This window comes from Rattus norvegicus, chromosome 11, assembly GCF_036323735.1.
Source record: "Rattus norvegicus strain BN/NHsdMcwi chromosome 11, GRCr8, whole genome shotgun sequence".
Classification (NCBI taxonomy): Eukaryota; Metazoa; Chordata; class Mammalia; order Rodentia; family Muridae; genus Rattus; species Rattus norvegicus.
Genome location: NC_086029.1, coordinates 43,652,750 through 43,678,267, shown reverse-complemented (window position 1 = coordinate 43,678,267; position 25,518 = coordinate 43,652,750). Strand labels below are relative to the sequence as shown.

At 51.0% G+C, this 25,518-nt stretch overlaps 1 protein-coding gene and 1 non-coding gene across 3 annotated transcripts; one reads left to right on the top strand and one right to left on the bottom strand.

Moving 5' to 3' along the window:
* Positions 1–218: 218 nt before the first annotated feature.
* On the top strand, positions 219–10,272 carry Cfap298 (cilia and flagella associated protein 298). 2 transcript variants are annotated; one of them, NM_001008288.1, is made up of 7 exons: positions 886–1,130; positions 4,939–5,106; positions 6,101–6,168; positions 8,724–8,882; positions 8,990–9,121; positions 9,638–9,733; positions 9,986–10,272. In NM_001008288.1, the coding sequence occupies exons 1-7, from the start codon at positions 992–994 to the stop codon at positions 10,094–10,096; spliced, it is 873 nt and encodes a 290-aa protein (NP_001008289.1). In that variant the 5' UTR covers positions 886–991; the 3' UTR covers positions 10,097–10,272. The 2 variants fall into 2 exon arrangements, with proteins under 2 accessions (XP_063126500.1, NP_001008289.1); XM_063270430.1 differs by having other exon boundaries at positions 219–1,130; positions 9,638–10,272.
* Positions 10,273–10,624: 352 nt separating this feature from the next.
* On the bottom strand, positions 10,625–10,757 carry LOC120095736 (small nucleolar RNA SNORA2/SNORA34 family). The gene has a single exon (XR_005491529.1). It is a non-coding gene; the product is annotated as a small nucleolar RNA SNORA2/SNORA34 family (small nucleolar RNA).
* Between the last annotated feature and the right edge of the window lie 14,761 nt (positions 10,758–25,518).

Sequence of the window (25,518 nt, the reverse complement as noted above, 5' to 3'; positions counted from 1 at the left end):
CCGAAAGCTAAAGCTAACAGAGACAAGGTAACCAGTCTCCGGACCTGCAGAATCCCTGTCTCTCCACATCACTGCAGTTTTAATTAGTTACAGACACAGCTTCTTCCCAGGAATTTCCATTAGCAAGTAAAAAAGAAATTTAATGATCCATCACCACAAACAAACACCTCACCATTTAGCCAAGCTATGAGTTTGAGATCAATTCAAAGCACAGGTTAATTTTCTTTAATTTGGTTAATTTTCTTTACTCCTCCATTTGAATTTCCTCAGACCATTTGTTTCCTCTTTGTAACACTAAAATGGGATCCTTAAGTGTGTCTGAACTCCCTGAAAGAACAGCGCAGCTCTCGCTTGCCCTTTCTGAGATTGTGGGGAGCCAGACTTGGCAGGACAGTCCAGGGACCGGCGGTAGACCGCAGTGAGACTAAATCAGCTGTGCGCAGCAGCAGAGCTCCCCACTTTCTTATTTCCGGAGACCGTAGGCATTTCCGGAAGCCATCGGTGCCTGTGCGAAACCAGTTTCGCGGCGGCTATGCTCCCGTAGTGCCCACCTTCCACTCATTCTCAACCCAGGAGCTACCATGCTCCTCCAGCTCATCTCCCGAGACCCCTGGACGGTCCGTACAGGCCTATAGCTGCTTAGTTTGGGTTTCGGTTGCCCGGGCAACAGCTACTTCCGGTAGCGAGGAGCGTGCACCGAGACTCCTGCCTCGGCGGACCGGACAACCTGCTCTACAGCGCCTCTGGCTTCCCAGGCGAGCCTTCTAGCTGGGCGCGGGCTCAGGGTTTGACTGTTGCCCTTGGCAACAGTCACTTCCGCGAGCGTGCGTCGTTTTCCTTACCCCACCCGGCGGACGCGTGAGCCCGCGTTCCGGGGTTCCGCATCGAAGCAGCGGTTAGTCTCAGGGCGGTGCGGGTCAGGCCTACTCTGTTCGGGCCTCGTGTTCCCTGCCTGCAGCCCTGCCGCCTCGGCGGCGCCTCTGGCGCAGCCATGGTGGTGCTACACGTGAAGAGAGGCGATGAGAGCCAGTTCTTGCTGCAGGCGCCCGGGAGCACCGAGCTGGAAGAGCTCACGGCTCAGGTGACCCGCGTCTACAACGGGCGGCTGAAGGTGCACCGGCTCTGCACAGGTGCGGAACGGGAGGACGGCGGACGTGGTGGGAGAGCTCGGGGCTGTGAGGATTCGGGAAGATTTGCAGTAGCCTGGGGTGGGAAAGGAGCATCAGGGTTGACCCGGGATGAAAAACCAACAACTGGAGAAACCCAGGCAAGTCTGCCACTCGACTCAGAGGAGAGCGGCGGGTAAGCCAAGTACGGCCGAGACAGGATTTGGGCTTCCCGGAAGTGCGAACGAACTGGGTCGAGAGGCCGCGTGACCGAGCAGAGTGATCCAGCGCAACAGTGGGAGTTGGCAAGGATGAGAGTGGAGTGGTAGCTGCAGGGAAGGGGGTTTACAAAAGTGAATGCCTTGTTTGAGACGTTAAGAGCCCTGGCCCTTGAGTCTCCTGGCTCTGAAACCGCCCATTAAAAGTTCTCACTGGGAGAACCTTGGTGTTGTTTTCTGTTTCCTAGGAAACACGTATTATTTTTTTTTTACATTATAGAGAACGCCTTAAGACCCGTTATATGTTTTTTAATTAAACTTAACTGCTTTCAAAGAAGGCTCAATATTAAGTGACATATTAAAAGTAAAACATTTAGGGGGAAAAAACACCTCCGGGTCTTTGACATCATAAATTGAAAGTGTGGCGCAGCATGTAAGAATTGCGTGGGTGAGTTTTGAACCTACAGATATACTGTTACCATTGCCAGCCGGCACTCAGACAGGCACTGATGTGGTCTGCCTTCGGAAGATGAGGGTGGGACACACCAGCCCCTTGTCTCCCAAGTCCCTTAGTCTCGAAATGGAGAGAGGCTGTAAGCAAACATCCCCTTACATCATTTACCCTGTAGTATTGTATGGCCGCGGGTCATATGCTATCTTCCCATTCGAGAAACACTCGGTGTCTTCCTCACAGGAAGGGAAGGAAGAAAGGAGAAAGAGAGGCAGTGTAGCCAGCCTCAAAAGCCCAGTGTAGGTTTAAACACTTAGGAGATAGGAAAAGTACCAAACCATGCTTTTGAAGACTGAGCATGAAGTGAAACCCCTCAGTTTTGAGGGGTAGGCTTAGGTTTTCTATTGCTGTGATAAAACATTGACAAAATGCAGCGTGGAGAGAAAGGGGTTTATTTCATCATACAGTTGTGGTCGGCCCATCATGAATGGATGCTGGGCAGAAGCACAGAGGTAGGCATTGAAGCAGATACCATGAGGAGCACCGCTCCCTGGCCTGCTCCTCGTGACTTGCTCAGCCTGCTTTCTCACACTACCCAGGACCACTTGCCCAGGGGTGGTAACACCCAGAGGGTGCCAGGTCCTTCCATTACTGTCATTGAGAAATGCCTGTAAGTCTGGAGCAAGCTGGTGTAGACATTTTCTCAACCAAGGTTCCTTCTTCCTAGATGTCTCCGTTCATGCCAGGTCCAAAAAAGCTAACCAGAACGCTTCCTTGTCAACATCAATACATCACCATTAAACCACAACCCTCCCCTTTTTGTTTATCCCCAAGACCTAATTAATATTAATATCTCAATATAAAACCAATTTCAACTGTCAGAAGTTCCACAGGCTTTTAAAAATTCACTTTAAAAGTTCAGTCTCTTTCAGAGTTCAAACCTCTCCATAATATTCATAACTGGGCTCCTATAAAAATAACACCCAGAGCACAGTTGCATTCAAATGAAAACCGATGCACAACACAGTGAAGCTCGGTGTCAGACGTATGGGACTCATGATCTGGGCTCCCCTCTGTTCTGCCACCCAGAGCCCACAGAACACATCTCATAGGCTGAGGCTGGCTCTGGCCACAGCTGCTGCTGTCCTTGGCTGTCGTCCCATGGTACTGGCATTGCCAAAATGCTGGAATGCCACAGACTTCACCTTTACCCGTAGCATCAATTGCCTCTTGGCCTCTCTTCAGGGTCTCACCCCACCTCATGATGCCAAGCCTCGGCCTCTCCAGGATCCTTTCAATCCTAGGGTTTCCCTGAAACTAAAGTATCACCTTCACAGAGAGCATCTCCTGGCCTCTTCCTGGGCCCACCTTCTCCATGACTCTGCATGCCCTCAAAACCAGTTCATACACATTGCCAAGTTTGACTGCAGGCATGAGACCTAGCTTTGGCCCCTTCTATACAACAGCTTCTGTCCGCTGACCCTGAGGAAGCGGATCCCAGAGGACTCTTGGCTTCAGTGATGTTGGTATTTTCTTAGTCACAGCTGATCTCAGCCCTGGCAAAGGTTTCACTTCAGTGGTTCTGGTCTCTTATTAGTCACAGCTGAGTTCTCGATGACTGACCAGAACCACAGGGTGGGTGGTTGGTTGGTTCCAGACAGGGTTTCTCCATGTAGCCTTGACTGAAACTTACTCTGTAGACCAAGCTGGCCTCAAACTCAGAGGCCTCTACCTCCCAGGTGCTGGGATGAAAGGCATTTGGAGATACTTAATACAGAAATAGCACAGGACTGACCCAGGCAGTCTTGGTTTCCCTCTGCACCTCACAAGCAAACCTGCATCGTCTGCCCTGCTCTCTGCACTCTGCCTTCGAGCTCCTCCAACAGCCCAGTAAGTGCTGAGCGCTCAGTGGCTTTTCCAGCCCAAAGTTCCAAACACACAGTGGTCCCCAAACAACACGATCAGGCCTAGCATAATAGGTCGTGATCCTGATACCAATTCTGTCTTCAGTAGCTCTCTGTAGCTGTGAAGAAGAAAGAAAAGCAAACAACACCATGGCTAAACACAACTTGGGGAAGAAAGGGTTTTTTCTTTCTGGCAGTTTTAGTCCATGAGGGAACATGAGGCAGAAAGCTGAAGCAGAGATCCTGAAGGAAAGCAGTTGACCTGCTTGCCCCTCAGGTCTGCTTAGACATTGCCTCTGCAGACCGTCTGCCCATCTGGTGGCAAAGCCTGCAGTGTGCTCATTAGTTGTTACTCAGACGTATGCCCTACAACCTGCCTGTCGGCATCTGAGGGAGAAGGTTCACAGTTGAGGTTCCCACTCCCAGGCCATGTATAGATTCGTGCCAGGTTGACAAAACCAACCTGGAAAGCTGCCTTAAATCCTTCCTAGTGATTTTATGAAGTGTCATAGAAAGTTTTATGAGTGAGTTTGGGGTTAGGGGTGTGTGGTGGGGGGGGGGGTGGGTAACTTGGGTGTTGTGTGACCGTGGTTTTTTTTGAGACAGGATATCTCGTTGGCCTAAGCAAAGCAGGCTGACCAGCAATCAATCCCCAGGGTTTCCCAGGTCTGTACCTTCCCATATGGACTCCCACCCCCAGTGCAAAGGTTTTAAGTGCACTCCACCATACCTGGCCTTCTTACATGGGTTCTGGGATTCAAGTCAGCACCTCACGCTTACACAGCAAGCACTTTACCAAGTGAGCCTTCTTGGAAGGGTCTCATAAAATATTAGCCAGAGCTCTCAGCAAGCCTCAGATCACAGAGTTGCACACTAGGGAGAGGACATTTGAGCAGTTGTCTTGCCCCCTTCACACAGGTACATTAAGTGGGGCTATCTGAGACTTTCCCTGAAAAGTTGGTAAAGCTGTGTGAACGGGCTTGGTCTTGAGTGTTGATCTGGTAATGCCTGAGCAGTGGCTTAGAGCATAGACTTGGGGACAGGGGAGGGGGATCTGAAGCTCACGGCTACGTTGACAGACTGAGGAGGACTCGGTGGCTTTGTCTAGGATGAGGAAAGCTCTGACACATGCTCGTGCTATATGAGTGTTAAAATCGTGAGCTAGAGGGGCCAGACCTGAGCCAGGAGTGTGCACGTCTGTGGGTCTAGTTCGTGATTACAGTTGAAGACGGTCTGCCCTTCCTTCCCTTGTTTTTCAGAGATAGAGGAGCTGGCAGAGCACGGTGTGTTTCTCCCCCCTAACATGCAAGGACTGACTGACGAGCAGATTGAAGAGCTGAAACTAAAGGATGAGTGGGGGGAGAAGTGTGTGCCCAGCGGGGGGTCTGTTTTTACGAAGGACGACATTGGACGGAGGAACGGGCACGGTAACCAGCTCTCTCTTCTGCCTTGGCTCCCATACAACACAGCAAACCCGAAAGCAATGCTTTAGGTTAAGAGATGCGGGCCAGCAGGACGGCTCTGCAGGTTAAGCGTGCTAATGATGAGTCTGGCCCCTAGATTCCTTGATGGATGGAGAGAGCTAACTCCCCGCTGTTCACGTGTGTGCATCGTCACACACATGCACACCCACACGCACTCATGCAATTTCATCATTTCTCTGAAGACCTGGGAAATAGTGCACTGTGAAACACCTGTGCTAAAACCCCAGCCCAGGATGAGCCAAGGGGAGGACCCCGCTGTCTGCTTGCTCCTAATGAAGTGCCATTCAAATTTGCCATTTCTGTAGGCCAGAAATGGACCGACTGGTACTGTAACCTTCTCCCTAGACGTGGGGACTTTGTCTCCACTGTGCTCAGTTTTAGGCTTGGAAGTTATGATTTGGTGCTCCATACTACATTTGGACAATTGTCGGGTGAAGGAAAGTTTTGTGGGTCAGGAGGAAACAGGCATAATCCCAGCACTCAGGAGCTTAGGACAAGAAGACTGGGACAGCCTGGGTGCACAGGGCAGCCGTAACTCAGACAGACAAGCATACCTCATGCATGAGCACACAAAGTTCTACAGCATGCAGCCAGCCAGTCAGCTCCTGCCATGTCTGCTTTTGAGATCCTGACAGAGATGAGTCGCAGCTTTGTAGCTCAAGAGGCCTAAGAGTCTTTGAGCTCGGTTTGCTGCCCTGCCCGCTCAGCGACTTCCCTGGCCTGCTTTTGTAGCCTGTGCCAAGCAGCGGAGAAGACACTGCAGGCCTCGCCCCTTGCTGTGGGATCCCTACCTGGGTTCTCTATGTCCGTGGGTTAAATCCAGACTGGAACACCCATGTCTCGAGCCCCCTGGCTCAGGCAGGCCAGTTTGAGGACATTATGAGTTTTTAAAGAGGCTGTGTGTTTGACAACTGCCCTTTTTTTTTTATTTTTGTAGCTCCAAATGAGAAAATGAAGCAGGTTTTAAAGAAGACGGTAGAAGAAGCCAAAGCGATGGTGTCTAAGGTCAGCTTCTCCGCAGGACGCACTTCTGTCAGCTTGTCTTTGAAGTGGCTGATCTAGAGGATGGGTCAGTTAGCTGTCGATCGGCGGCACCAGTCCCTGCTCCTCTCCTCTCCTCCCCACCTTTTTGTTGCCTTGGCTTCTGCATTTTACTTTCTTTCTCTGCCTTCCAGTGGCACAGCAAACAAGGGTGTTTGCGGAGGGCCCTGGCTTTCCCTCCCTGACGATGACAGTTACCCAGCCCTGCCAGTGCCTGCCAAGCAAACAAAGGTTTCCGTTGTCTTGTGCGAATGTGGGCGGTGTGCAGTGTGCAGCCCGACCTGAACTGAGTTTTCTGTGTGTTGAAGAATTTAGAAAGCTAAGCTGGGAAGGTCCTAGCCGAGCTGTAGATGCAGGGCTGACAGAGACGTTTGCTACAAAGCAGTGGTAATCATCTCCAGCTTACAGAAGACCCATCTCACAGAAGGGAGATACCACCATTGAAGGGCAGATAATGTGCCCCTGGATGAAGAGGATTCAGGCATGTCTTAGCACCTGGGGGCTGGAGAGCTGGCTGGGTGGGTAGAGCACTTGCTGCCGTCTGGGCCTGATGGCGTAAGTTCAAGAGACCTGGGTTTGATTTCAGGACCCACCTGGTAGTAAGAGAACCAATTCCCACAAATTGTTCTCTCACACTACCCCCAAAATGTGCTATAGCACACACCACACACACACACACACACACACACACACACACACACGCACGCACGCACGCATGCACGCACGCACGCACACACACACACACATCTTTGGTATTTTCACTTGTCACATTTATCTGTTGGGTGACAGTCGTTGCCACCCACATGCCCACATGAGCGCGTCTTGGCATAACTCAGTCCTCCCATGCTTCTAGATTTACCCCACAAAGTGTTCTTCTGAACATTCTCCAAGCTCTTAGCCTACATATTTTTTCAATTTATTACATTTGAACTCTTCCTATGTAGCCTTTGCCAGCCTAATACTCAGCTACGTGGCCCAAACAGACCTTGAACCCATAGCAATCCTCCTGCATCAGCTTCTGAGTGCTGGGATTACAGGCATGCACCCCATGTGCCTTGCCCAGTCTGCGAGGAGCTCCTGCAAAGCCGCCTGTTGAGGTGAGGTCTGGAGTCTCGCCAGAGCCTCAGTCCTGCTGTTTTGGAGAGACATTTGAGCAAAGAGCCTCTGAGGAGAGTGTCGGTCATGGCTTCAGAGCCCGTGTCCTCTCAGAATCCTTCACCTCAGACCACAGTCCTTCACCCCATTGGGACAGTCAGGATTCTAGAACAGAGTTCCGCTAGCCTCACCCTTTGCTCTGCATTCTGTACCTCAGAATGGGCATCCCCTGTAGGTTCCTGTTCATAGGACCACAGTGTTACTTACACAATTCATAGACTATAATCCTGCGTCACCCTCAGAGCTTCCTTCCCTGTGTCATCCACATGCCTGTCATCTTCTGGTCCTGTACCATCTACTCCTGAAACACCTCCTCTCATTCCCACCCCTCACCCCGGTGCTGTTTAAAACCTGCTCAGTACCAGCAGGAGATCAGTTCAGGTCCAGCCCCAGGGACCCAGTTAGGAGCCACACCCTTCAGCTCCTGCATTTGTTTCAGATCCCCCAGCTAGAGAACACCCAGTGAGCCAGTCACCCTGCATAAAGACCCCAGCCCCTCTCCGCCTTGCTAGGCAGGGACTGTGTCCAGTGACCATGACCTAAGCTGCTGATGCACACGGGTTTAATGAAGAGGAGCTTCTTGTAGGCAGCAGGGAAGCCGGGTGGTGCACACAGGATGCTGAGGTGAGAACCCCGAGACCCAGGCAGCCTGCCCTACCCATGAAGATCTGTCTCATCAGGTGGCTGTGGCTAAAAGCACTTGCTGCTCAGAGCACCCACGTGGCTCTCAACTCACAGTGGTCTTCAACGCAAGTCCCAGAGGGTCCAGTGACGACCTCTGTAAGCACCAGGCAAACACATGGTGCATAGCATGGTACAAGCATAGACGTGCCTGTAGGCACTGCCCCATCCAAGCACTTGGTGACCCCACAGGCTTCTGTGTACGAGGGAACAGGACAAACTTTAGCTATGTTCTTTTCATAGACCTCCATCTGTCCTCTTGAGAGCCTCCTGACTGATTTCCCTCCAACTCAGTCCATACTGTGCTCAGTGCAAGATAGGCTCCCAGTGTAGTCCCTGCACCTTGGAGATTGTCACCCTTTGCCTAACACTGAGGCTCTGCCTGCCCCTTCTCCCCCACCTGCCCAGGGCAGTACCTGTCCTGAAGCTGCCTCTCACCACCTCTTCACTCTCTCCTCCCAGCTGTCTGCCCTGAGCACTGCAGGCTTCTCTGGTGCCACTCACAGTCTGCCTGGACCACAGTGTCCTCAGCTCAGCCCCAAAGTGGACAGTAGTCACCCAGAGAGCAGCACCTCTCTGATTCCTTCTCTGACCACCAGGGCCCTTACAGGAGAACCTGACGGGGGTGGGTGCAGAGGTGAGGTGGGGGGTTGAATTGATAGTGATGCCTGACCCACTTTCAGAAACAAGTGGAAGCTGGAGTCTTTGTTACCATGGAGATGGTGAAAGATGCCTTGGACCAGCTTCGAGGTGCAGTAATGATTGTTTACCCCATGGGGCTGCCGCCATACGATCCTATCCGAATGGAGTTTGAAAATAAAGAAGATCTGTCAGGAACTCAGGTGTGGGGCAGCGTGGGGAGACTTACAGGGCCTGCAGCCAGGCTCTGGTGCTGGGGTGGGATGCGGATGGCTTTCCTCCTCAAGCCACTTCCTGCGGCTTACCACAGGCAGCGCTTGAAGTCATTCAGGAGTCGGAGGCACAGCTGTGGTGGGCTGCCAAGGAGCTGCGAAGAACAAAGAAGCTTTCTGACTATGTGGGGAAAAATGAGAAAACCAAAATCATTGTCAAGATTCAGCAGGTGAGCGCCTCTGCTTCACGTGTCCTCAGTACTGTGTGTGTCCTCTGACCCCGTGTGGACTTTGCCTTGTTCACCCCAGTTTGAAGTAGAAATTTCCTTTCTATGTTGTTTCAACCTAAAGTCAGGTCTACGCACAGAAATGTCCTCATTCTGAGAATGCAGCCCACACTGGTTTAAGGCTTTTCAGGCTGCTGCCGTCTGATGGGAGGTGAGGGAAGCCATTCATCCAAGGGTACATTCCTGAACCACTAATTTGAGGAAAAAGGCCTGAAGATTTCTGTCTTCTGAGTTATGGCTCTGAGTGTCGTCCTGTCTGCACTGGACCATGACAGAGATGGCATCCACTAGGAGCCCAGAGCCCAGAACCCAGCAGGGCTCATGCCCATGACCCCACATTGGCTTAGCATCTGCCATCTAAGCTGTGAGCAGAGGCAGCTGCAGAGTAACCCTGCTGCTCTCCAGTGTCTCTGCAAAACGATGGCTCAGCCCTGGTTGACTCTGCCTTTGCCTTTGCAGAGAGGGCAGGGTGCACCCGCCAGGGAGCCGCTCATCAGCAGTGAGGAGCACAAGCAGCTGATGCTGTTCTATCACAGAAGGCAGGAGGAGCTCAAGGTAGCCATTGGGCAGCAGGGGTGGCAGCAGATCTGGGCCACATCGTGCATCCGGTGCTCACCCACGGGCGGGGGCCCCGTGCCATCCAGCCTATGCAGTGCTGGGGAAGGGCTCTCTGGCTCTCCAAGGCTGTCACCAGCGTTAGGCCACAGGGTGGGGGTCCCACTGCTGGCAGGGTTCAGGTTGGGCGGCAGGAAGTGGCCTGAGTTGTTTCCTCAAGTGCTGCCCTGAGTAAGGCGTGTTTATTTCCAGAAACTGGAAGAGAATGACGATGACTCCTGTCTAAACTCCCCGTGGGCTGACAACACGGCTTTGAAAAGACATTTTCATGGGGTAAAAGACATAAAGTGGCGACCCAGGTGATGCCAGCACTTGATGCGGCTGTCAGAACCACAGCCCACCATCCTTGGGCAAAATAATCATAATACTATAAAACACTATCAAAGATGTGGAGATTTCTATTTCCCTGGTTTTCCTTTTGTTTGAATTTTTGAAATAAGTTGTTGGTAGTTTTAGAACTCAATAAATAAAAAAGAAAATGTGTGAATCATCCTCATTTTAGGACAACTGTGTCACATGTAAGGACTTCCTCGTTGGTGCATCATAGTTCATTAGAGCCATGTCTTCCCTAGTTCCCTTATCTTGTGTGTGCAGTGTTGGAGGGGATCTCAGTTTCCTCTGTCACGAGATACCCATAACTATATGGAGCTTGACCATCATGGCCACTAGAGGCCGCTAGCTGCAGACCTGTCATTCCTGCTGTGAATGGGTGTTGAATTCTGAGTCTTTTTTTTTTTTTAAGTAATTAGTTTATTCCCAGTACTTTTCCCAGTACGCTGCTGTTCCTAAGAATCAGTCATTACTGAAGCTGTCAAACCAGACAGAACAAGGGGTTGTTTCTTCCAGAGGGAAGTCACTCTATTGAAGTCCAGAAGAGCCAATAAACCACAGGAGGACAGCTCTTTAGGCGCCTGCTTGAAACCAACAGCTACAGTACAACTGCTGGTCTTGAATTCTGAGTCTTAACCTGTAGGTCGAACCACCCTTTCACAGGGGTTGTAAACCAGATGTCTCGCATGTCACGTGTTCACATTACGATTCATGACAGCAAAATCACAGTGTGAAGTAGCACTGAAATAATGTTATGGTTGGGGGTCACCACAACATGAGGAACTGTATTAAGAGGTCGCAGCATTAAGAAGGTTGAGAACTGCAGCATAGGGTGAATCCACTGGCAGATCTGACTGTGCTAGCTCTCAAGGCTAAGCCTGGCTCCTGCTTGGTGCTCCCTGGCCTGATCTGCCAGGAGGAGAGGCCACCTATGGTTCAAGTTGGTGGCCAGCTAGGCTAATCTGGCATCTTGATTCTTGAGTTAACCATTCAAATCTCCTCTGCACTAAGACAGGTTGGGATAAGGAGTTGTGATCCAGGCCCAGACAGCTATGCCTGGGGATGGCTACAACAACTCCAGGCTCAGCTCCCTGCTGTCCCTGGGCCACGTCCACACAGTCAGGCTGATGACAACAGATCTGTGAGGCTGTGTTCAGCTCAGTAATCATCCATAGGACATACTGGTGCACTGGCCCTTTTTAAAGTCACTATTCCCCCCCCCCCCCGCCCCAAGCAACTATACACCTACAACACCTACATCTGCCAACAAATGAGGCACACCCCAGGCTGCTCCCTGCAGCCACAAGTGTCCTAGAGACACACTTACCCTTGACCTTGGCCTCCAGGATGCTGGCTCAGTGAAAAGGAAATTGTTCCTGTGCCCCGTAACGGGAAGCAAGCACAGTACTGTTCCCTGCACTGGACTTCCTGTCCCACTGCCCTCCCACTCACTGCCCTTCCCACTCACTGCCCCTCCCACCTGAGCACCCAAGGTCCCCAGTACAGCCTTGAAAGGAGCTGTAGGAGCAAGGGGAGCTGATCCCGACAGGTTCCGACTGCTCGAAGGCAGCCATTCTCTGGAGCCAGCACCCCAGATCTGTGACAAGAGCAAGCCGCTTTTTCTGCCCAGCTTCATCCTCAGGTATAAAACTAGCTAGATGTCCCTGTCCACACTTGGAGGGAGACTTGGGCATCTGGGAGAAGCCATGGGACTAAGCCCCACACCTTGAGATTCTCCCAGAAGCTTCAATCTCCTAAGCTACTTCACCAAGCTACTTAGAGGGAGCCCCTGAAAGGCCACTTCCCCAAGCCAGATGTAGCTGACCATGCTTTGTAGCTCTGCTACTTTGATCAGATTTTGTACAAACCAAATTTGCATCTATTCCTCCTTACTTTGATTATAATTTTAAGTTTTTTCTGGGAATGTTTTGGCCTTGCATGATGTTTGCTCTTAGAGCCTCCAGTTGTATCTGGGGAACCTGCCTTTGCCCATGTACAGTTTGTGTGCAGAAGATTCATGCTTTGAATTACATGGGAGAGTGAGTCAAGGCGTGTGACCTCAGCAGAACTTTTAGAAACTACACTGATTAGAAACTGACATCCGTGACACCAGATGTGGCCTGTGGCCTCACAGTGACACTTGCTTCACGTAAGCAGCAGGACTCGCCATCCCAAGCCTCTCTTCTCATTCTGAGGGAAGAAACAGCAGACAGGGAGGTCCTCCATACAATGCACAGCCCTCTTATCCTCTGCTGCAAACCCCACTGAGAGCCAGATGCTCAGGGGAACGTGGCCCCTCCATAACAGCCCATACAGAAGGGCCCACTGCAGGTGACCACAATGTGTTTACCAACCTGGTGTCTCACCTGGATCACATGACTGGTGAATCTCTGGGAGACTCCCAGCAGACATCACCTTGACAGTGCAGACCACCATCTAACATGAAATCTTGTGTTTCTTTTCTTTTTGACCTGGTACATCTTTGGGTTCTGAAGTAGCCGATGTTTGCACCGACCAGCTGTGGCTCTCTCTGTCTTTTGACACAATTTGAATATCTCTCTGTGATCAAGAATGCTGGTGATAAATTTTGATACCACTTAAACTCCTTTAAGCCATCCAACTGCTAGTGCCTAACCAGACTTCTGTCGCAGGACAGCCTTGTCCCTTGGTCACTCTGCTGCAGTGAATGTGCCATCCAGCTTACAGTTAACTGCCACTTGCTTAGGCTACTGTAACATTGAGTCTCAGCCTTGTGACTCCTTATCCAGAAGCTAGCGGGCACCCTTTCAGAGAGGGTAAGATGGATTCCAGAGCTCCTGTCCATGGGCAGAAGGGTCAGGGAGGATTATTCTCAGAGCGCATGTCTAGTGGTTCACAGCCACCTGGGACTCCAATTCCAGGGAAGTCTGACCCTGACACCTCTGGTCTCCATGGCACCTGCACCTTGGGCTTGGAGCTGACCTGGGTGAGAAGCTGACCTGGGCTCGGAGCTGACCTGGGTGAGAAGCTGACCTGGGTGAGAAGCCATAAGTAGAGCAAGAGGAGAGGAGGAGTCTGGGTCTGCAGCACCGTGAGCCATCACATGTGTGGCTCACCCTTTGTTCATCCTACCAGGAATAACCGGCATCCCATCTCCTGCTACCATGCCAGGCCCATCCCTGAAGTGCCTCACAAGGCCACAGAGAGGAACGAGATTGGAGCAGATAGAGTTGCATAAGGTTCTCGTAAACAAAGATGTAGTGTTGCTGGCTATTGTGCTCAAGGGTTGAAGGACTAAAGAGGGATGCTTCAATGCATTGTGCTTTAAAAAAAATAATTAAACAACAACAAAAACCAACAAAAAAACAAAACAGAAATAAGGGTCTTCTCCACAACAGGCACCATGCTGTCAGCCTGACAGTTGGGACAGTTCACTCCACGGTCAGTTTCCATTTGGCAGTTCTGATGAGGTAAGTTATTACTCCAAGCACAGCCTAACTATTCACACCAAGAGATGAGACCATGTCTTAAAATACTCTACAAATGCAACTTTGGGGAGAAAGAGCTTATTGTAGCTCAGTTCCACCATTCGGGGAAGTCAAGACAATGGGAGCGTCAGCAGCTGGTCACGTGATGTCCACAACCAGAAAAAGAGAGCAATCGATGCAGACTCACTACTGCTCAACTGGCTTTCTCCGATTTAAAGCACCTAGGATACCATGCCTAAGGAATGGTGCCGCCCTCAGTGGAAGGATCTTCCTGCCTTAACTCAGACAATCGAGATAAACCCCTCAGGGACATTCTCAGAGGTCCACCTCTCAGACATTTTAGATTTTGTCACATTGACAACACTAACCATCACAGACCAAAGGATTGTAGCTCAGAGGTAAGCACTTGGCCAGCATGTGCAATGGCCTGAAACTGGGAGCGGGGGGAGTGGAGGGGGGATCAAGACAAAGAAATAGTATCCAAAATAAATTAAAATTTTCTTAAATGCTACAATAAGAAACTGCTCAAATTAAAAAAAATGATCCAAGGAATTGTTGAGGTGGAAGGAACATTTATTGAATGAATAACAGATGAATTTACTAAGCCAGTTCTCACCCCCTTTTCTCAATAACCTTGCTAGGATGAAGAGCGGAGGACAGGAAGAGAGCCCTGTTCACAGAGCTCTGGCAAAATCCCCTTTGTGAGGAGCAGGTGGTGTCTCCATGACCATGACAAGGGCCAGAATTTGAAAGTGTTGATGGATCCCTCTCACATGAGAGTGCCCAGCACACCATCCAGACACCTCCTGAGGCTGGAAACGGGGCTGACAGCTGAGCTTGTCAAGCAACACTGACAGAACTCCCTTTTACTGACTAGAGATGAAGGTGGGGGCCTGAAGTCTGGTCCCGGGGATTGTCTCAGGAAGAGCCACCATGTGACAAGGTACATGGAAGGGGACTTTCCAGAGCCCATGTTAGGGAGCCATCCTGGCGGGTTCCATCGAGCCAGGAGGCCCCCACCACCAGCACAGTCGCCTTGATCTCTCTAGGGTCACATTCCTGGAACAGCAAACACGTCAGCCTGTCAGAGGCAGAAAAGGGCATTGTCCTGGCTGACAAGGTGCATCTTAACCACACACTTGACTTTCAAGACCTTGAATGAGTTTTGCTGAAATAAATGTTCACCTTTGGGTTTGGTCCAAGTGTGCGAGGTTCTTGGTCCCAACAGTGTTTTCCTTTCTTTCTTTTAAAGGAATATTAAAAGTGACTGAAAAGAGGGATTTAGAATGAATGGCATTATTCACTGTGTCTTATAAAATGGAAGGAGCAAATGCTCTAATATTTCTCTGGGACATGGATTTAAGGAAAATGAGATTTAGAGCCCACAGCTATTTATTGCAATGTGACAGCAACGTCCTTGTGGGTCTCGCTGTTCAAGCTGAGCAGGCAGAACAGGTAAGCATCAGGGTGACCTCCCCCCACCAGGACTTCCCAGGGCTGATCCCCCAGTCTCAGCACTTCAGAGCCTGGGTTGCCTCTGTGAGCCAAGAGCTACCCTAATGGGGTGATGACAGCTGTAACAAATGCTCCCCAAATCCCACCCCAACCAGCCAGGGCAGAGGGACCACATTTTCTAGTAACGGTCATCACAAGATGCCTACACCATGCCGTGGATCAAGTGCCAACTGCAGGGATGTGAGAGGGTTTGTGAGACAAGAGATAGCAATTCTAAACTCGGGAGGCGCCTGTCCCCTTCAGAGCCGAGGCAGATGCAGGACTGAGCTGCGTGGGCCAAGGCAACTGTAGACAGCAGCAGCCACTCATCCAAGGAAAGCACTCAGAACCGAGCTTGCCTCTTGCCTTGTGTCTCAGCTCTTTGGCTGTGGATGTGACTGGATGTTTCTAGTTTCTGCCCCTCTGCCTTTCCTGGTATGGAGGGTGGTAACCTAGAATTGTGAGCTACCCTTCTCCTCTACATTGTTGGGTTTGTTTGTTTGTTTGTTTGTTTGTTTGATCACAGCAACAGAAATGCGACCACAGCATCCTCTAAGATCAGATCCTGGATGGACAAGAATCAGGAGCAAACGGAGCCCACCCCACACTGCTGAATCCTTGCTGCAGAGATCACATGGGGAAAGGGCTGCCTGGCACTCCTGAGCAAAGGGGGCCTGTGAGCCCACCTGCTCCACTTTCCTGATTAGCCCATGGGTAAACAGGGTCTGCCCAGCCGTCAGCTCACACGCCCTGGGTTGCTGCTCTGCCCCTGTCTCCCCACCTCCCATGGCCACTAATGGAGGATCTTGCTTTTCAGTGACAGCCTACATTCCATGTGTATGCAGTCTCTTCCTTGTCACCTTCAGAGACTTACAAGTCACTGTTCATTTGCATGCAGATCCAGCCAAAGCTTCCAGGACCCTGGAGACTCAGAGACCTATGTCAACTCCCATCAGTCTTGCTGGGCCCATAGTGATGCCTCACACCTGTGGGGCACGGCGCGCCTGTCAACGCCAGCCTTGCTTACTTCACTGAACCTCATTCTCATCCAACGAGAAAGCACAGGAACTCGCTTCCTCTTTCCTGCAACTTCAGGGGCTTAGAGGCTCCAGTGGAGGGAACAGTCCCTGGAGGAGACACTTGGGGCAGGAAAGCATCTCAAAAGCTAATGCTATGGTCCCAGTGGGGGCTGGAGAGGCAGAGGGAGGGAGACAAGTGTTCAAGGGGGTGAGGATCTCTAAGAGGCTGCTTTGGGACAAACACCCCACTGCGGGATAGGCCCATATAATAAGCAACCAGTACTGGGCTCCTGGAAACACAGGCAGGACCATGCAGGGCTCTCAGGTACCCCTTAGCTAATACTGAAGATGTGAATCCACAGGACCCACCCCCCAAAAGTTCATCTCATCATCTTTGTGTATGAAGTGACGTCTAACTATGGCAGGGATGTGCCATGCGCTCAGGATTCTCAGTAACTGAGGTGGGGTTGTATTAGGATCCATCATTTTAGATGTCTAATGTTGAAGAGACCTGGGCAGAGGCAGCACATGGCCTCCGCCAAGGGCCAGTTGGGGCTCGGCCAGCGGAAGTCTGGGAACAGACACTCACACCCTCAGAGGTAACATAATTTGATGCCTCGAGAAGCCCTGCTCTCTCTCCTCAGGCTTGTCCCAGAAGCCAGTGTATTCTCTTTCCTGTGTTCTCTTTTGGTGTGACTCCATGAACTGGGCTGTTGTTTTTAAAACAAAAACCCAAACGTTTGACTTACCAGTAAAGACTCAGGAGCCAGACACTGTGGTGGTGAAGGCCTGCGAGCTCAAAGAAGCAGAGAAAGCGCCCAGCTGACCTTCCTACTCCACTGACTCCCAGAAGAGAAAAGAGCTCCTTTTCCTTCTCCTCCCTGGCCTTTCCTGTGTTCACTCCCTGTCAACTGATTGCTCCGCCTCTTGACCTAACCCTGACCTTATTTAACTCTTGTAAACAGAAAGCTCTGGGGTCAAAGGTGAGTGCTAGGGCTGAGCCGCACCACAACAAGAAACAGGTTTTTCCAGTTCACAATCTTGAGATTCACAGTGTGATCAAATACCCTGCGATACTGGGTTGTTCTCCGCTGTACTGGGTGTGCAATGTCTGGTCACATGGCTGGTGAGAGGGTGGAGTGGGCAAGGCAGTGGATAACAGAGAAGAACACAGAGGCCAAGAGAGCTATGCACAATGTACCTAGGACTGGCCACGCTCTCCCGGGATAGTGCCCATCGCCCTCCCATGGGCTCTGTCTCAGATTTTGTTACTTTGAGCTACTGAGAGCTGAGGGTGCCCCAGATAACTGACTCCTAGAGCTTTCCAAAGTGTGAGAGGGGAGGAGGCAAGCGCTGGGAGTCAGGACCAGCTCCTGAGGGACAGCTAGAGGTTCCCACAGTCCCAGGAGTAGCAGACATCAGCCAAGCACCTCACAGGCAACCCTGCAGCTGTGCAGTAAGGTACGCAGATTCTGAGAACAGAACCTCTGACTCTGACCTCCAAGGATGACCATGACTTTCCTTCTCTAGACAAGCTGATTCAAAACAGAGCCACCAGAGGTGGACCTGATCCCTGTGAGGATGCTGAGTTGGGGGAGAGAGAGACATTCCAGGGTGTTCTGCAGAGGCTGAGGTGGGAGCAATGCTGAGACCAGGATGAGGTGGGGTGGAGGTGGATGGAGCCAGTCTTGATTTCTAGCTGCATTCCCTCCAACCAGCAACTGGGGTCAGGCTGTCTCTAGGATACCCACCCTTACAGCACCCTGACTCTCTCCACTCACTGTGACGGTGCCATCTCTCGTCCCAGAGACTGGCATACAACAGAACTTGGTGACCAGGAGGATGGATGGATGGATGGATGGATGACAGCAAGACAAACTGGCATAGGCACGGGAGGAAGGGGGAGGAAGCTGCCAGCCTGTCCTAGGTCTTATGTATGGAGTGGGAGAGGTTGGGGAAGAACCTTTGGTCCAAGAGCTCATCCGTGGAGTTAGTATCATCAGATTCAGTGCATGATGCCCAAGCATTAAACATGAAAGAAATAAAAATTGATAGAAAACATGGCCCACGTGTCTGCATGGGCTTCAAGAGTACATAGTAAGTGAAGAATTAGCTGTGAGTCTGGAGTGGAAATGCAGCAGAGCGCTAGTTAAGCATAGTGGTGGTGTCAATGATGATGATGATGATGATGATGAAGGCATGGTGGTGCACATCTGTAGAGAGCTTCGACGTGCCACGCCTCAAAGTTGGCCCTGGTTTCTGCCTTCCACCCTGCCAACGGTGAGCGCTCCTTGCAGTAAACAAGTCCTTATTTGGCTATGTCTGCCTGGCCCGCTAGCTTCCGCATAGTGACAGCCTATCTACATGACCCACGTGGCTTGCTAGGACTGGCCAGTGCTAGCTATTTAAGTGTGGTGCAGGGCGTTCCCCAAGAAGAGAGAATCAGAAGAGAGAAAGGGAGAGAGAGAGAGAGTCAGAGGAGAGAGAGTCAGAAGAGATAGAGGTCAGAAGATTGTATCAAGGTTCCTGAGTAAAACTGCTTGAAGAAGATCTCCTGTGGTCGTGTCTTCCTTGCTGGTCCAGGTTGGGCGCGGCACACACCTTTGACCCAGGAGGCAGGGGCAAAAAGATATCTGTGAATTCAAGGCCAGCCAGACCCACATAGTAAAAGCCTGTTTTAAAAACAAACTGGACTAGTCGGATGTGTGGTAAAGAGCACTTCCTGCTCTTCCAGGGGTCATGTGTTTGGTTCCCAGAACCCACAAGGTACCTCACAACCATCTGTAACTCCATCTTCTAGCATCCATGAACACATGTATGCATGTGGTGTATAGACATACATGCAGGAAATACACGCACACACACAGACAGACAGACAGACACACACACACACACACACACACACACACACACACACACACACACACTATGCCAAGTGGTTTAACCTCAGGAGCTCATCACAGTCTCTCTTCAGGAGCTCAGGGTAGGCAGCACGGGGCTCCACAGACTGGCATAGATCTTGCCTTGGAGCCTTATAAGAAGCTCCCCACACTCTCTGCTCTGAAGCAACTATTTGTATAACTGTTAAAAACTACCCAAAGCATCACTGAACAGCCACTGGAAACTGCCCTGGGGGTGTGTAATAAATGGGAAAACATTTCCAAGAAAAAAGCCTACTGATCTCACTAGCAACAGGGTCAGCCTATGGCCTGGGCCACTGATGACCTCCTCCCAGCTTCCTGAGACTAGAACTGCACTGTGGGCAGCTGCAACCAGGGAGACAGAGGTTCCCTCTCCCCTGGGCCACATTGTAGGGGTCTAGTTTTATCCTGTGAAGGGCAGGAATTAGAAACTCATGGAGCTCCGCACCATAAAAGCCCTATGTTGGATGAGCATGGCTGAGAGACCAGGACTCACTCCCTAACCCATCTACACCTCTCAGGCTTTGGGCTAAGTTCCTGAGGTCTCTACCACCCTCAGGCCAGCTCTCTCGGTGCACTGGAAGAGCAGAAAGACCAGGGACTGACCTCAGCCCTCTCCCAGGACAGTGCCACTCTGGAAAAGGTACCCTGTCTCTGCTCCCAAGCACTGGAGAGAAACTGCTCTGAGACAGAGGCTGCCCCTGGTGGTTCTGCTATGGGGGCTGACTGCATTCAGAGCAGAGTCTGGCAAAGTGCATGCTTCCGGGTATGGACCACAGCAACGGAATAATGGAGCAACCCAGGACTAGCAACCCCAAGATATTAGTAGCAACAAGTGGGACTGTAGAGCCAGCTAAGAAGAGCCTCCAGGGAGTTTGCCCATCCTCGAGGAGCAGAAACCTGTCTACTGGCCCCAGGCTGCACCCACTCAGGAGCTGTGCCATAACAGTCATGAACCGTGTATTACTTCACAGCCTTTACGTTATCACTTTTTTCTTCCCGACTCATTTTCAGTAAAAAGGTATCCAGGACCACTGAGATGGCTCAGTGGGTGAGGGCACTTGACAATCTTTGGTGGAAGATGACCTCTGACCTCCACACACACCGTGGCACGGGTACACACACGCAAAATAAATGAATTAAATAAAACATGGAGATTTTATCTCTGTGCACAAGCTGTGTGACAGAAAGGAGACCCCAGAGGAAAATTCAGCTCATGTGATGCCCCCTCAGCTGACCAGCACCCACCTGACTTTCTCAGGGTCCAGCGGCACTGGGTCAGAGGTCAAGTTCTAAGGATGGAAGCTTGGGAGCTCCGGGCACGGAGGCAACTCACCGGGTTGGCAAATTCTTTGTAGATTAGTTAACACATTTTCTCTCAAGTTCATTGTTAGCCCAGAGGGAGCTTTTCCCTTTCTCTCAGTGAGGTAATGTCATTTGTTCATACATGCCCCTAATTGGACTCTGTCCCTTCTGCATAAAGGACATGAGTCTTTTCCAGGTCAGATGCGTGCTTAGTCATCTGAACACAGGTCCCCTCCCGCCTTCCTCATTGGTCCTGAGCTGGACTCTGTCTTTGAAGGAAATGAGAGAGGCTCTATTTTTCTTGAAAGCGCTCAGTTTGTGAAGTCGAGAGCTTGGAACAGAGAAAGTAAGGCCACTCCATGGCTCCCATGCAATCGGAAGTGACCAGTTTTCCTCTCTTTGTTCTGCCCAGTCTAAGCTCATGATAGCATGGGCAGTTCCCTCAAAAGCAGGAAAACAGTATTTCTACCCCAAGATAAGTTCTCAAGTGCGTTTTCTGCTGAAGCAATTTGAAAGAAATGAATTTATGCTGTGAGCCACTGTCAAAAAAAGATTGGGAACCTTTTAAAACAGGGCTCCACTGGAGAAAATCTGTCAGGGTCTTGACAATCCTGCAAAGGTGGGCCTAATTACGTCTTAAATGCTCACAGGACTCACGGCTGCAGGAGCTCTCTAAGAAGGTCAATTTTAGGGGGAGGAGAGGGGAAGCACCCTCTCTGAGGCAAGGGGGAAGAAGAATTGTGGGAAGAGGGATGGGGAGGGGTCAGCGGCTGAAATGAAAACAAAATAATTTTTAACAAAGAAGAGATTAAAATAAATGACATAAACCGACCAAAAGAAAAGTCAGCTTTAGTTTCCTAACAGAACTGAGCTGTAATTTGGCAATTTCTAGGCTCTCAAGACTAAGTGAGTGGCAGTCTTTATTAGTAGTATTAGTTATTAAATAATGTCCAGGGCAGGTGCAGTGGTGCCTTCCATGTCCCAGCACTTGGGAAGCTAAGGTGGGGGATTAGAGTTCTAAAGAAGCCTGAAGCACACAGCAACACTGGTTCAAAACCTATTTTTAGCTGATAGATGTGGGACCACGAGAGCAGCCTGGTTCCAGGTTGAGCTAAGGCTTGAAACCCCAAAGGGAAGGTAAGAGCTTCACCTGTTCCCAGGCACCAGGCCCCTGTCTCTAGCCGCAGGCCCCCATAGATTTGTGACCATCAGTCAGGTAAGGGCAATGCCCCAAGCCCCTCCACAGGTAGAGGGCATGACCACAGGTCAAGTAGACTCAAGACAGACCTCCATTATAATGAGGTACCTAAAGGCCTGGAGGCTTAGCCAATGAACTTTCCTTCCCAGACACTCCTCCCTGCAAAAGGTATTTAATCTCAGGCCCACCCTGAGAAGTGGGGTACTGTTCTACACTTTCACTTTCCACCATGACAATAAATGTCTTAAAGCCACGGACTGCCTCTTTTCATCAGGATCGGTTGTGGGGAGCCATGCAGAAGGCCTTTGCCTACAGAGCCACCATCTAATCTCCCATAGAAAGCCTCCCTGTGTTCCCAGCCGCAGCCACTACCAAGCCCAAGCTCAAGTCAACAGCCAACAAGCCAAAAATTCTCCCTGAGGGACCAGCCGGAGCTCTCCCTGCCCCAATCAGATCCAGCCCAATGACTACTCCATTCTGAGCTCTTCCTCAGCTTCCAGCAGCGCCTGGATGTCCAAGAGCCTGAGAACCAGATAGCCCTGGCAGTCCTGTGCCTCAGACTGCACTTCCTCACCCCGAGAGCAGTGTCCCCAGGCTTCCCTAGGGACCAACACCATAGGCAACAGCCCCTTGCAACAGCATGGGGTAGTATGGCGTAAATGGGGTCACCTTCCCATGTCCTTACTCCCTGAGCGGCCAAGCCCTGTGGCAGGAGCAGACTTGGGACTCCACTAATCCTACAGATAGATTATGAAAAACAGCTGTCACACATATGGATGAGGTACCTAGAGATGTCGCAATACGTATATACAGTGTACAATATTTAAAATGGGCTAGGGATGTCTTTCTCCTCCGATGTGGCATCTACATGGTACAGACATGGGAAATCCTTTCTTCTATTCAGTTGAGAGCTTGGAGCTTGCTGTCCCTATAACAACCATTCTCACCCCTCCCAAGCTCCTTAAGCTCTCGATAGCCGCCCTCCTGTTCCCAGCTTGTCTGAGGCTGATAGTTTATATTTCACGCAGGAGTGAGGCAGTGTGGTATCTGTGCACCCAGCTTATTTCCTAAAGCTAGGCAAGGTGACTCAAGGAGTCACGGCCGGCTCACATTCCTCACACTCAGGAAAGCTCAAGTTCTTCTTTTCCTTCTTTATACCATTTTCTTCTTTCAGATACTTGTGCTGTCCTGGACACTGGGCTTTCTGGTATAGAGTGAGCTTACCTCCCTCAGCTTCCTCCAGCCGCCTGCTGCCATGTGACTTCCTCTGGAGACGCTCACCTCTTCTTCCCCGGGCACAGAGCCAGCCACATGCAGCCTTCCACAGAAGCAGAGCTACATGCCGGAAATAAGCTTCTGTCCATTAGATTCCGGTTGTGAGCCTAGTCTTTACTGGCTGAACCATCTCTCCAGCCCCAAGTTCTCTATAAAGTTTCCAACAACAGATATTTTGTTACAGTGAGCAGAAAATGGAGGTAAGGACCTCAGCTCCAGCCTGACAGCTAAGTCTCACTCAGCCTCAGGCTTTGGTTTTTTTGGGTGACCTGGAGCAGACAGGTTTCCAGAGACTTGTGGAGAAAGAAAGAGCTGGTTGTAAGTGGGTTCTAGTGGATCCCCTGACTTCCTAAAAACTTTCTGAAGAGTTCCTCCCCTATTTCCCCATGGACAGCGTGGACCACCAAGGATGGCACCCTCCCCAGGACCCAGACCTCATCCCTGTGGATGCTCTAAGTCTGTTTCTGAAGTGGAAAGTGTTGGTTTTTGTATCTTAGGACAGGGCTCTCGTCTCCCAGGACAGCCTCCAACTCAGCTTGAGATTTGACCTTGAACATCTGATCTCTCTGCCTCCAGCTCCTGGGTGATAGGCACGCACTATGGCTGCTTTATACAGTGCTACAGATGGGCCTGAGACTGCGTTCCTGCTGGGCCAACACTCAGCAGCAGAGCCCTATTCCCAGCCCTCAGCAGAGGTGGGGGTGGGGGATAGGGGACAGGGAAGGGGAAGGGGAGGGACACTTCTACACAGAGGAAGGCAGGTAGGAACCAGACACAGCCACCCTTCCCATGGCTGTGGGGTCTAGTAAACACCCATGTCACGAACTACTCCATTCATGTGTCAGCAGTAGTGGGCTGATCACATGACTTCACAAAGCGCAGGTGGTTCCTGAATGTAGACTCCTTGTCCCCAGAGCAGTAGCAAACACCATGACACCCCAAGGTCCCAGCAGACCCTCTAATGACTCAGGCCAATCTGGAAGGGTGATGCTCACTGCAGACAGCACTTAGCTTCAAAGTCAGCATTAGCACAGGCCACCGAGGTGGCTATGTGTGCAAACCTCCCAACAGCACTTCCTAAGACCCCACGGCTTGGTAGTGGCAGGGATGCCTCTGCTCAGAAACACACACAGTCGTGGAGGGTGGAGGCTCTGAGCTCCCTGGGCGCACCTCCATGTAGGCGTTTCCCACCCCCGTCCCCCAACCCTACCCTCCGTGCTCCACAGTCTGGTCCAGCAGCCAGCCCTCATCCAAGTGTGCGTCGGTCATTTTCCTCTGGGCTTGGTGCCCAACCAAACACTTTCAGCAGGGCCCGTGAGGCCCAGAGAAGAAAGGGGAGTTCTCTGCTGGAGGTCAGAAAATGCAAACCAACAGCTTATTGCACTTGCGGGACTAGAGACTGATCCATGGTTAGGCAGCCTGGTGTACAGCCACCCTCGAAGGGACCGAGAAGAGTATGTGCATGTGCCATGAGTTTGTCTCTGTCTCTGTCTGTCTCTGTGTCTATCTGTCTCTGTCTATCTCTGTGTCTGTCTCTATCTATCTCTGTCTCTGTCTATCTCTGTCTCTGTCTCTATCTCTGTATCTGTCTCTGTCTATCTCTGTCTCTATCTCTGTATCTGTCTCTGTCTATCTCTGTCTCTGTGTCTGTCTGTCTCTGTGTTTGTCTCTGTGTCTGTGTGTGTGTGTGTGTGTGTGTGTGTGTGTGTGTGTGTGTGTGAGAGAGAGAGAGAGAGAGAGAGAGAGAGAGAGAGAGAGGTAATAGCTAAGAGAATGCATGTCTGCAGGCCTGTAGTAGGTAGGTGTTGGGGGAGACAGGGACTCAGAGGATACCACTGTGGGATTCTTTGTGGCCAGTGTTAGTGTGAGCAAAACCCTCTCTAAGTGGTAAAGGAACTCCTTCTGCTGCAATGTTCTCTTTGGTCCCACGGAGAGATGTTAGATTGACAGCGTCTGCTCCCAGAGCTGGAGAAGAGGCCTTGTTGGCTGCAGAAACCGACTAAGGAGGGGGTTACTCTGAGAGCAAGGACCGCAGCAGGATTCAGCCCCTTGAAGTTCAGCGAAATGAAAAGAATACAGCGACATCATTATGAAGAGGTCGGGTTCTGAGGGCTGAGAGAAGGCTCCGTGGTTGGAGAGCTTGCCATACAAGCATAAGGAGAGATTGGGGACCCCCCCCCTGAACGCACAGACCATGTTGGTGAACCTGGGGTCACCTGTAACTCCAACCTTGGAAGGACAAGCTGGGCGCTCTGCAGAGCAAGCTGGCTAGTAAGACTAGCCTTGATCGGTGAGCTCTAGGTTTGATTAAGAGACCCTGCCTTGATGAATTAGGTGGAAGCATGATGGAGAATCCCTGACATCAACCTTAAGCCTTCCGCGCATGCGGACATATGTGCACATCTGCCCCCACCCCCCCACATATGCTCACACATATGCACACCACACCACATGCAAATAGAAAAAGGGGGGCAATGGGTACTAGAAGTCACCTCCTGTCTGCTATAATGGAGAGTAAATGACTCCCCGGTGACATTTAGGACATGTCACTCCGCACCCCTCAAGTTCTGTCCAGGCCCTGAAACGTGGATGAAGGCGTCAGACACCTGGGAACCCTGAGGGAATTCTGTTGCCACTCAAATGACAGGACATCTTTTCTGACAAAGCCGTGTGCTGTGGGCCTCGGTGCTTAGCCTGTTGGCCTGCAGTTGCCTGG

Bases quoted from the DNA above. Each gene is read 5' to 3' on its own strand.
- Cfap298 (XM_063270430.1), top strand. From the start codon at position 992: ATGGTGGTGCTACACGTGAAGAGAGGCGATGAGAGCCAGTTCTTGCTG. The intron at 6,169-8,723 runs GTCAGCTTCTCC...ACCCACTTTCAG, and splicing joins CCAAAGCGATGGTGTCTAAG to AAACAAGTGGAAGCTGGAGT. The intron at 8,883-8,989 runs GTGTGGGGCAGC...GGCTTACCACAG, and splicing joins AAGATCTGTCAGGAACTCAG to GCAGCGCTTGAAGTCATTCA.